Source organism: Tamandua tetradactyla, chromosome 15 (genome assembly GCF_023851605.1).
Source record: "Tamandua tetradactyla isolate mTamTet1 chromosome 15, mTamTet1.pri, whole genome shotgun sequence".
NCBI lineage: Eukaryota > Metazoa > Chordata > Mammalia > Pilosa > Myrmecophagidae > Tamandua > Tamandua tetradactyla.
Genome location: NC_135341.1, coordinates 37,458,700 through 37,470,825, shown reverse-complemented (window position 1 = coordinate 37,470,825; position 12,126 = coordinate 37,458,700). Strand labels below are relative to the sequence as shown.

Genomic DNA, 12,126 nt, shown 5'->3' with positions numbered 1-12,126 from the left:
TTCCCTCACTCACCAGTCCCCAAAGGGAGCCTTCTGAGGTGGCAACAATGGTAGCAGCTCTTGGGGTGTTGTACATCAAAGCTAGTTCTCCAAAACTGCCACGATTGTCATACTGACCAACAGAGCGGGTTTGATTATCTTTTGTTACTAAAATGTCATAAGTTCCCCTGGAAGAATGACAAGAAACAATTTCATTAATTATTTCTATTAGTAAATTTAAGAACTGCCAGGTGGTACATGAATAGAAGGCAAATATAATATAAAATGTTGGTATACACAATTTCCAACTGATTTTTTATAATATATAGAAATCCTTGTATTCTGTAACCTTGCTTAATTCACTTATTAGTTCTAGTTGCTTTTTTGTAGAATTCTTGCAATTTTTCGACACAGAGGATGACATCATTGCAAAGAAAGTCAATTTTATTTCTTCCTTTACAATCTGTATACTTTTTTTTTCTGCATGGGCAGGCACTGGGAATCAAATCTGGGTCTCCAGCACAGCAGGCGAGAATTCTGCCACTGAGCCACCATCACACCACCCATATAATTTCTATGCCTTTTATTTATTTATAAAAAAAAAAAAAATTTTTTTTTCCTTATTGCTTTGGCTAGGACTGCCAATACAATATGGAATACAAGTGATGAGGGCTGATATCTTTGTATTCTCACTCTTACGGGGAAAATATTCAGTCTTTCACCATTAAGTAAGATGTAAGCTATTCGTTTTATGAATGCCCCTAATCAGGCTGGAAAGGTTCCTGCTAGTCTAGCTTGCTGAGAGCTTTTATCATGAACCGATGTTGAATTTTGTCAGATGGTTTTTCTATATCTATTAAGATATTCCCATGATTTTTCTTTTTCAGTCTATCAAAAATTAGGATACAAAACTGATTAAAATGAAGATACCAAAAGAAACAATTTTCTACTTACTCACTGGTAATGAATATTAAATAAAGTAGTCAGAATTGGCAACAATTTGGAGAAACAGGCACACTCAACACACTACTGAGGCTAACATAAACTTCAGTTTTTGCAGGATAAAAAGCAACATATAGCAAATACCTTAAAGAAACCCTTTGACAAGCAATTCCATTTCAAGGTATTTCATGGGGGATAACCAAAGATATTTAAAATTTAACAGTAGGGATGCTCATTAGATAATATCTTTAACTATAAAGAATTAAAATTTAATCTATTAACAATAAACATGTAGTCACTAAACTGATGTGGTCACATGATGCAGTCACTAACAGAGATGACAGAATAATGCAGCCTATGGTAAAATGTTTAAAATAGATTTTAAAAGTTAGGACATACAACAATGTATGAAAAAATATATAATGTAAAAATATATATATAGATAAATGTAATAAAGAGTCTCATTTCATTTTGATGTTTGATTGAAATCAGCTTTCAAACCCTACCACTCACTCACCATTCCTCTTCTGCACTATTATCTGGGCAAGCTGAAAAGAAAGTCCAGGTGTTCCCTCCTTTGGAGCAGGTGGCAAATGCAAACAATGTAAGCCCCAGCCCATGCATAGAGAACCTTCACCCCAGCTCTACCTCAGAACTACCATAAAAACCCCAAGCCAGTCACACCTCCCTGCTCTCTCAAGTCATTTTTGGACCTGCTTGGGAGCCACTACTCTACCCAGAAAAACTCATTATGTGAGTAATATGCCTTTTCATACCCCTTTAGAATGGACTCATCAGTCTCAACATTCAAAACAAATTATGGGTGGGGAGTTCATCCTGTCTCTGCTGGATGATCACAAAAATAAAGCATGGGAAAAACAATGGAAGGATATAATCTGGTAATAAGATATAACTAAATTATTTTCTTTCCTGTTTCTTTTTAAATAGATTGCTTACAAAGGGGTTCCACTTGTCTGAAAAAATCATCAAGTATCATGTTATGCAAAAAGAAGAGAATAACATCAATCACTCAAGTATCAGTTATCTGGCATCAACTTTGCTCTCAAAAGGGAGCTCACAATTCACTAGGACCTGTTGGACTTCTACTAGGCCTGGTGGACAAGGCAGATAAGGCTCTGACTGAGAAATATGGAATTCAGAGTACTATGTTTTTGGATTCTCCTCCAGGAGACATTAGTTATTTAACTTTGGAATGACACAAACCATTTCAGGCAGCAGTACTATAGAGAGCCTCTCCTGACCTCTCTCACTCTGGCCATCATTCAGATAATGTGACACATTTTTATTATTGCTGTTACCACTATATTATACAAAAATTATCAACTTAAAAATTGGTTTCTTCCACTAGACAATGAGCTTTATAAAGTCAGGAACTATATCTTTTTACTTGAATGATAGCCTTTCTTATTTGTTAATCATCACTTCGGTTGCATAAAAGGGATATCCCCCTCAGTTCCTACATGTGTAACAAACTGCTCCCTTTGCAGACAGGCATTTCATTCTATAAACCGTGGACATGTACAAATGGATGGTTTATTTTCCAAACAGCAGGTGCCTGTTGGGACCCCTGTCTTGGTGGGGAAGTATACTGCAGGGCAAGAGGAAAAGGTGACTGCTGGAGGCAGTAATACAACAGCAAAAAATTGTCACTATTTATAGAATTTCTATATAAGATACACAGCATAACATTAGCATAAAAGATAGTTTTTGCTTTGAGAACATATTTGCATCATCTTTACTCTTTAAATAGAACATTTTTTTATTTGTAATAATTTTTCACAGGTATCAAGGGCCTAAAGGCTACCCAGGGTGTGAGAACATATCCTGTTCAAGAACCTGAACAAGCAAAGGCTCAACAAGAAAGGGGTCCAACTGAATCTAGAGCAGCTACTTGATGGAGTTGAAAAGAACCTCAAAACAAGGAAAACAACTGACAAAATCTGAATAAAGTCTGCACATTAGATAATAGTATTGTATCAATGTTAATTTTTAATTTTATAATTCTGTGTTTATGTAAGAGAATGATCTTATTTTTAGGAAATTCACACTAAAGGATTCAGAGATAAAGGGACATTATATCTATAATCTATTCTCAAACAGTCTGATAAAAAAATGTGGTATAATATCAACATATGGGGAACCTAGTAAAAAAATGTGGTAAAACGTCAGCATATAGGGAACCTAGGTGTACGAGAATTCCTTGTACTATCTGTGTAACTTTTCTCTAAGTCTGAAATTATTTCAAAAGAAAAAATTAAATTAACAGAAGATATTGGGTAAAACAGTATCTTATTGATCTTAAACTCTGGTGAGGGTGTTCTCCTTTCAGAACTGAGAAGGGTTCAGAAGGAGCTTCTAGAGGGTATGAACAGCTTAAGCAGTCAGGACACAGTAAGGTAAATAGGTCAAACTCAAATATTTCATTTCTCCCAACATGGTTTATACCTGGAAGAGAGCCAGAAGGGGCTAAGGGCATGAAGGTCAGGACAATGTATTCATGGGTAAAAACAGACTGGGACTGAAAGTTTCAGAAAATACAGATCATGGTTATTCTTTGGGAAATCAATTAACTTCAATACCAGCAAATAAACTTATGTTTTTATAGAGCAAACCCTGCATATCCCACTTGACTGTAGAGGAGATATTCTATTATAGATGGTGTTTCCCTAAGTATGGGATATATTGTGGACTCAGGACTGCAGCAGACAGAGTGGTAGGCTGTGAACTCTCACAAGGATTTGAGCAGCTTAATCACATGGCTCCAAGTCCTCTCTGGGTTGAACAGAACACAGGGTAAAGCACCAGCCCTGAATTCTGAAACTGATTAAGTGTGGCCACACAATTGCAAAGCTCCATCTCCTACCGTTCTATGACATAAAAGTTGTCTCCATCATCTCCTTGATCAATGACATGCTCATCAACTTTCACTATCCTTTCAAACATGGCATCGAGGACTTGAGAAAGCTGTTCCTGCAGGGTACACACAAAGAGCAAAGACAGCTTTTACAATTGCTAAATAAAGCAATGAATATGCTTATTAGCTTGTAATCAAGTGACAGGAGTTCCCACACCAAACTGTTCCCCACATTCAAATAGATCCAAAGGGCTATCTGAGACATATGCTTTCCTGGGATCATTCAGCTTTGTCCCTTCTATGTACCTCAGTACTCAACACAATTGGCAAGTGTTTTGAGGTAGTATTGTTTTGAAAAATCATCCAATAATTTACACAAAAATAGGTGATCTAAGTCATGGTCCCCATTTTCCCAGCTGCACTCACACAACTGTCTTCCACCTTGATGGCTCCACTGTCACATGTAACACCATATGATGCCACCTTGCTATAGGTGTTGACCTTAACAGGATCACCAAATCTAAAGGCCTTGAAGGTTACCTTATGAAGCACCATCGTTTCATATGAAAAAGAATCACCTCTGACCAGCCCAGCACATCACTTAATCTCTCAGAGCCTCAATTTCTCCATATGAAAAAGGGTATAATAGTTTATAACTCATGAATTTTATGCCTAAAAGAGAATCTAAGAAAAGTACTTCCCACATAATAGGCAAATGGATAAATAAATGGAACCAATTATCCATTATCATACCATTAATACTGCTTCAATGATTTATATATTTACTTACTTATTTACTACCAAAATTATCTGCCAAGACTAGAAGGGATATACCAGTAAGTATAATGAAAACAAACAAAACGATGCTATTAAATTCCAATGGATTAACTACAAGGTACAAACTTGGTAAAATAAAGTTGACAGCCTGGATTATCAGGGGCCTATTGTAAAGGGTCCTAAACTGTAAGCTTAGCAGTCACATATATTCAGGAATTGTAACTTTTATTTCTAAATTCTGAGATACTGAGCTGTTTGTATATAACCTGGTTGCTCCCAGAAACTTCGGGTATTTATGTGACACGTGAGATTCAGAGCTAAAGCTCTGAAGCTACGAACGTCAACACTACCCCATACAGCAACTGTTAAAAAAGTTGAAAAATGGATCAGAGTTTGACTGGAGATATGAATGAATGAAGCTGATCTGATCAGGACTAAGGTAAACCAGAATACAGGGTAAAGGATGATATGGTCCATATCTTAAAATTTCAACTTCTGTGTGAAACCAAAGGGAGAGATATTTGGTGCAAAATTTATATTGTGGCTAGTGCATAACCTAATTTAACTTGTATAGTCAGTTTAGATGAACACCATAAGTACATGGAATGCTGAACAGGGTGTGAGATCTTATTGGTTTGTCCAGGTTAGTATGATGCCATGATATATCCCAGAGTAATATGGGCAAAGAATAAAAAAATATTTGCAGTCCCCTTGGGGGACTAGGGAGAAAGGAGGAAATACTCAACGTCCCCATTTGGGGAATTCCTGATATTCTCACAAGCAATGGGGACAACCAATTCAATAGACCGAATCCCTGATCTTAGGGTTTACCCTTATGGAACTTATTCCTGCAAAGGAGAAGCTAAACCTACTTATAATTATGCCTAAGAGTCACCCCCAAAGAACCCATCTTGTTGGTCAGATGTGAGAATTATCACCTTCTTTCACTGAATCTCTGGGGAAAGGTTTTCAGTAGCTGTTTATGACACTATGTTGATGACATCACCTCCTAACCTTCGTTTTTTTAAAAATGTGTCTCCCTACATATATGTATTTTTCTATATCCATACATACACATACATGTGTTATATATATCATCTCTCCTTCATTTCTGAAAGATAATTTTGCCACATGAATTCGTAAATGTGAGGTTTTTTTTCTTTAAGGTCTTGAAATATGCCATCATTCTTTTCTGGCCTCTGTGGTTGCTGATGAAAAATTCACTGTTACTGTAAAAAGAGATTTCTTATATGTGATGAGTTGCTTCTCTCTCAGCTTTCAAAATCCTGTTTTTAGATTTTGACAATTTTGATATAATGTGCCTTGCTTTAGAACTCTTAGCATCTATTCTGCTTGGAGTTTGTTGAGCTTCCTGAATGTGTATATTCTTGTCTTTCAATAAGATTGGGGAAATTTTCAGCCAGTGTTTCTTCAAATACCTTTTTTGACCCTTTCTCTCTCCCTTGTATTACTGGAATGCCAATGACGTAAATGTTGTTATGTGTGATTGTGCCCCACTGTTCCCTTAGGCTCTGTTCATTTTTCTTTACTTTTTTCTTCTGCTCCTCATCCTGGATAATTTCAATTATCATGTTTTCAAGTTTACTCATCCTTTCTTCAAATCTGCTATTGATCCATCCACTTGTTCTGGTTTGGAGCTAAGTACCCCAGAAAAGCATTTTCTTAAACTTAATCCATTCCTGTATGAACACACTTTAAGGCCTCATCGCGATGTTAACTCAGGTAAGGTATGGCCCAACTCATTCAAGACAGGTCTTAATTCTTGTTCCCGTAGTTTGACAGCTGCCAGAATGCAACACACCAAAGATGGATTGGCTTTTAATAAAAGGGGATTTATTTTCTTAGTTCTTCAGAGGAAAGGCAGCTAACTTTCCACTGAGGTTCTTTCTTACGTGGAAGGCACAGGATGGTCTCTGCTGGTCTTCTCTCCAGGCCCCTGGGTTCCAACAACTTTCCTTGGGGTGACTTCTTTCTGCATCTCCAAAGGCCTGGGCTGAGCTGCTTAGCTGTGCTACATTGCAATCTCTCATTTAAGCACCAGCCAATTAAGTCAAACGTCACTCATTGCAGCAGACACGCCTCCTAGCCGACTGCAGATGTAATTAGCAACAGATGAAGTTCACGTACCATTGGCTCATGTCCGCAGCAACAAGACTAGGTATGCTCACCTGGCCAAGTTGACAACTGAATCCAACTATCACAATTCTATTACTGGAGTCCTTTATAAGCAGAATGAAATTCAGACAGAGAGAAAGCCACAGGAAGCAAGAACCTGAACATCAACAGAATCAAAAGAGAAAGGAGAGGCCAGGAGTGGTTGCCAGGTGCATTGCCATGTGATAGGGAAGCCCAGGACCAAAGATTACTGGCAGCCATTCCCAGAATGCCAGTCTTCAGGAAGAAAGCATTTTCTCGATGGTACCTTCATTTGGACTTCTCTTAGTCTCAAAACTATGAGCCAATGAACTTGACGGTATTGGCTTGAGTAGCAAAGAAAACTAAAATACTGAGTAAAGATTTTTCATGTTAATTACTATGCTTTGCAGCTCCAAAATTCCTGTTTGGTTCCTTTTTATAATTTCCATCTCTTTATTTTGTTCAGGCAACATTTTGTAATTTCCTTTAGTTCTTTATATATAGATTCCTTTAGCTCATTGAACATATACGAGATGGTGGATTTAAAGTTTTTGACTATTAAATCCAAAATATGAAATGCCTCAGGGATGGTTTCTGGAAAATTCTTTTTTTCTGTGAATGGACTATACTCTCCTGTATCTTGATGTGTTTTGTAATATTTTGTTGCGAACTGGACATTCTGAATATTATGTTGTTATAAGTGTGGAAATCTAGTTCTACCACTCCTCTAGGATTGGTGAGTGGTTTTTTGTTTGTTTGTTCTTACTGCTGTAGAGAGCTTGAGCTGCCTGTGACTTTTCCAAACTACTTTTGCTCCCACGTACAGAATGGAAAGAAAAAAAGAAAAGAAAGGTACTGCTCTTGCCTGAGGTAGGTTGGAACATTGGCCACTCTCAGAGCTGTCCCTCCAGAGATATGAAACAGCTGATCAAAAATAGTAAGCAATGATCAAACCACACTCAACCATGTGTTCTAAAAGACTAGGTCCTTATAGCTCACCCTGGCACTAGCAAATTGCACCAGGAGCCCAGGCTGCAGTCGCCACTGCTGCCTGCTATGCAGCTAGGGAATAGGGAATAGTAGCTCACGCAGGGAGGGTGAAACTCAAAACAATATAAAACAGCAATTTACGAGCCTCTTCTTATAGCTGTGTTTTGGATGTTGCACAGTGTTCCAATAGAATCCAAAGTTCCAAAAAAGTTGATTCAGACAGTTCCTACCAGTTCAATAGGAGTTTTGGTGGAGGGACTGATTCTGGGGACTTCCTATTCTGCTACCTTCCCATCTCCTTCTCAGACATCTTTTCTTGCAGAAGCTGGATAGTAGGGAAATTCTAGTCCCATCCTTCTTATCCCTGCAAATTCTAGAATTCCCCCAACAGGCCCAGAAGCTTAGTCACTCAAAAGGCTTCAGTCTGTGGCCCTCAAAATAGAGGGAAATAGGAAATCTTTAGGAAGTAGCCCTTGCTCTCTATCTCTACCACCAACAGAGGGAGGGCAGGTCCAGGCCATAGATTCTGTGCTAGGGCCCTGCAGACACCCATCACGTGCAAGAGATGCCTCATGCTTGAGGTCTTAGCTGAGAAACATTCATACACTTCCATAATTCACTAACTACCAATGAAGAGAATTGGCATACCAGAGAAATCAATCTCCTTGCAATGTAAATCCAGACCATCCAAACTAAGTGAGGGTATGTAAAACTTGCAGGACGTGATCAAATCACATGGCCCTCAAAGGCTATTTATTTTCATATGTCCTGGAGAAAATACCAAAACAGCTCAGAAAATTACTAAAAGTTATATGAAAGTATGATATATCTCAAGTTTTATGTTACATCTTACTGTGGCTAAGAAGCTAAAAACTGTTTAAATGACAAATGGGGGGAAGTTAAAAGACCACTGTAGCAAAAAAAAATTTTTTTAATTAATGTTACCTGATCAAGATTTTTGAAAAGGAGAATATCTTTGCAAGCTTCCTGAAGTCTGCATCTCTGTTCGTCAGTTTTGGGATGAATCACCTGCCAATCCAAATAAAACCAGGGAAATTTTTTTTGCTCCATTTTAAAATTGCCCATTTACAAATCAGAATATTTCTTTCTATTAAAAATTAGTAAAAGTAAGAGGATTTTTACTATAATTATAATTTCACACAAATCCCAAGCACTGCCCTGGATGTGGTAAGGCAAAGTATAGTGGGGTAAAGAGTGCCATCCTGGAGTAACCCTCGGCTGTGTGGCTGGCAACAAGTCAGATAACCCCTGGGAGTCTCAGGGTTCTCATCCATAAACAGATTCATTCATTCAACAAATATCGAGCACCTTCTTTCTAGGTGACAGACACTGTACTAGTGCTTGGTACACAGCAATAAACAGAGACAAAAACACCTGCTCTCATATTCAATAAACACATAAAATATGTTAGAGAGTGATAAGCCTAAGGAGAAAAATAAGGTAGGGGAGTTAAATATGCATAAGTATGGCCAGATGAGGCCTCACTGAAGTGACATTTGTGTAAGATTTAAAGATGTGAGGGCAACCTGAGGGAGCAAGTCATGTGAATATCTCTATGGAAACAACACGCCAAGCAGAGAAAATAGCAAGTGAAAAAAAGACCTTATGATCAAAGCATGGATAGCATGTTTGAGAAGCACCCAGGTGGCACGTATGGATAATGCAGAGTAAGAAGCAGAGATGAGCCATGATGAGGTTTGAATATTGTTATATTCAAACAAATAGCCGGTTTGAAGCTATTATGTACCCCAGAAAAGCCAAGTCCTTTTTCCTCATTCAATATTGCTAGGTGAAATCCTTATTGTTTCCATGGAGCTATGACCCACCCAATTGTGGGTGGTAATGTTTGATTAGATAATTTCTATGGAGAAGGGTCTCCACCCATTCAAGATGGGGTTGCTTACTGGAGCCCTTTAGGAGGGAACCATTTTGGAAAAAGCTTTAGAACCAACAGAGTCCACACCGCCAGAGACTTTTGGAGATGAAGAAGGAAAACACCCCTAGTGGAGCTTCATGAAACAAGAAGCTGGAAGCAAAAGCTAGCAGATGTCATCATGTGCCCTCCCAGCTGAGAGGGAAACCCCAAATTTCACTGGCCTTTCTTGAGTGAAGGTAACCTCTCGTTGGTGTCTTAATTTGGACATTTTCAAAGCCTTAGAACTGTAAACTTGCAACTTAATAAATTCACCTTTTTAAAAGCCATTCAGAAGTTTCTGGTATATCATATTCCGGCAGCATTTTCAAACTAGAACAGGTTGGGTAGGGATGGTAGCCAAATCACAGAGGGCATTGAAAGTCACAGAGGGACTGGAACTTTTCTCCACTGACATAGGGGTCATTTGAGGGTTCTGGGTGAGGATAGAAAGTGATCTAACTCACTGATGTTTTAAAAGAAGCACATTGTTTGCTGAGTAAAGAAAAGCCTGGAGGTAGGTAAGCATGAAATTAAGGTGGCTAATGCAATTATCCCAGTGACAGATGGTGGTGGTTTAGACTAGGGTGGTAGACATGGAGGTGTTGAAAAGTAGTGGAATTCTGGATATGTTATGAAGATAGAGCCTATCAGATTTGCTGAAAGACTAGACGTTGGTTTGAAAGGATGAGAAGAGTAGAAGATAACCCCAAAGTTTTGGTCTAAGTAACTGGAAAGATGGAACTGACATGAATTGAGCTGGGAAAGGCTGGGTGGAGAAGAATGTTTAAAAGGAAATAATCAGGAGCTCATGTGAGTTTGAATTTCCTATTGACATCTAAGTGGAGATAGTATACTGTTGATACATCAACCTAGAGTTCAAATCAACTTACTATTAGCAGAAGTACTGGTTGTAGTACCTACAGGTTAGAGTTGTCATGTGGATTAAATGAGTTAATACAAGCAGACTGCTTAGAACAGTTCCCAGCACTTAGTAGGTGTTCAAAAACTATTATAATTACTATAGTAATAGGCATCAATAAATGAGAAGAAAAAGTTATTATAAACGTTGATGCCATAATTGAAAGACATATCAAGCTCCTTCCTAAGTGCTGTCTTTACCTAAAAACAGGCACATCACATAAATCTGACAAGAAATAACTAAAGTAAAAAATGTTAAGTATTTTAACCTAATTGTAATAAAATTATGTCAAAACACTGAATGAAGCTGAATGTGAGAATAATAGAGGGAGGAGGGCTGGGGGCACAAATGAAATCAGAAAGAAAGATAGATGATAAAGACTGAGATGGTATAATCTAGGAATGCCTGGAGTGTATAATGATAGTGACTATACAAATTTTGAAAATTGTTTTTGCTTGAGGAAGATAATAGGGATGTCATTACTGCAGGGTGTTAAAAATCGATAGTAATTAATATTTAAAAATTTTAAGTTATATGTGAGACTAAAAGCAAAAAAATGTCTATTTGGTACAAAATTTATATTTTGACTACGCGTTTCCTAATATAACTTATGAGGACAGCTTAGTTGAGCAACATAAGTACATGGAACCTTGAGTAGGGGATGAGATTTTTTTGGTTTGTCCAGAGTGATGCCCCAATAAATCCCAGAGTGATTTGAACACTGAATAAAAAAGTATTTGCAAAGTCCCCTTGGGGGAATGGTGAGAAAAGGGGAAAATTCAACTTCCCCAAGTGGAGAATTCTTGATATTCTCACAAGCAGTGCAGACAACCAAAGCTACAGGCTGAGCCCCCAAGTCTTGGAGTTTGTTCATATGAAACTTAACCCTGCAAAGGATAGGCTAAGCCTACTTAAAATTAGGCCTAAGAGTCACCCCCAAGAGAACCTCTTTTGATGCTCAGATGTGGCCTCTCTCTCCAGCCAACACAACAAGCAAACTCACTGCCCTCCCCATGTCTATGTGAGACATGGCACACAGGGGTGTGGACCTTGCTGGCAAAGTAGGACAGAAATCCTAGAATGAGATGAGACTCAGCATCAAGGTATTGAGAAATCCTTCTTGACCAAAAAGGGGAAGAGTGAAATGAGACAAAATAAAGTGTCAATGGCTGAGAGATTCCAAACACAATGGAGAGGTTATCCTGGAGGTTATTCTTATACATTAAACAGATATCTCCTTGTTAGTCAAGATATAACGGAGAGGCTGGAGAGAACTGCCTGAAAATGTAGAGCTGTGCTCCAGTAGCCATGTTTCCTGAAGATGACTGTACAATGATATAGCTTTCACAGTGTGACTGTGTGATTGTGAAAACCTTGTGTCTGATGCTCCTTTTATCTACCTTATCAACAGACGAGTAAAATATATAGAATAAATATAAATAATAGGGGGAACAAACGTTAAAATAAATTTAGATTGAAATGCTAGTGATCAATGAAAGGGAGGGGTAAGGAGTATGGTATGTATAAATTTTTTTCTGTTGTCTTTTTATT

At 38.0% G+C, this 12,126-nt stretch overlaps 1 protein-coding gene and 1 long non-coding RNA gene across 5 annotated transcripts in view; one reads left to right on the top strand and one right to left on the bottom strand.

Moving 5' to 3' along the window:
* The window catches only part of LOC143657234 (uncharacterized), a 56,806-nt gene extending 53,913 nt beyond the window's left edge, over positions 1–2,893 (top strand). For all 3 annotated transcript variants that reach the window (XR_013162779.1, XR_013162777.1, XR_013162778.1), the window contains one exon: positions 2,725–2,893. This is a non-coding gene — a long non-coding RNA (uncharacterized LOC143657234). The remainder of the gene's footprint in view (positions 1–2,724) is intronic.
* PRKAR2A (protein kinase cAMP-dependent type II regulatory subunit alpha) overlaps positions 1–12,126 on the bottom strand; it is an 80,010-nt gene that overhangs the window by 31,464 nt on the left and 36,420 nt on the right. For both annotated transcript variants that reach the window (XM_077129394.1, XM_077129395.1), the window contains exons 4-6: positions 8,666–8,749; positions 3,806–3,912; positions 14–167 (exon numbers count right to left, since the gene is read on the bottom strand). In XM_077129394.1, coding sequence (XP_076985509.1) covers positions 14–167; positions 3,806–3,912; positions 8,666–8,749 — 345 coding nt within the window. The remainder of the gene's footprint in view (positions 1–13; positions 168–3,805; positions 3,913–8,665; positions 8,750–12,126) is intronic.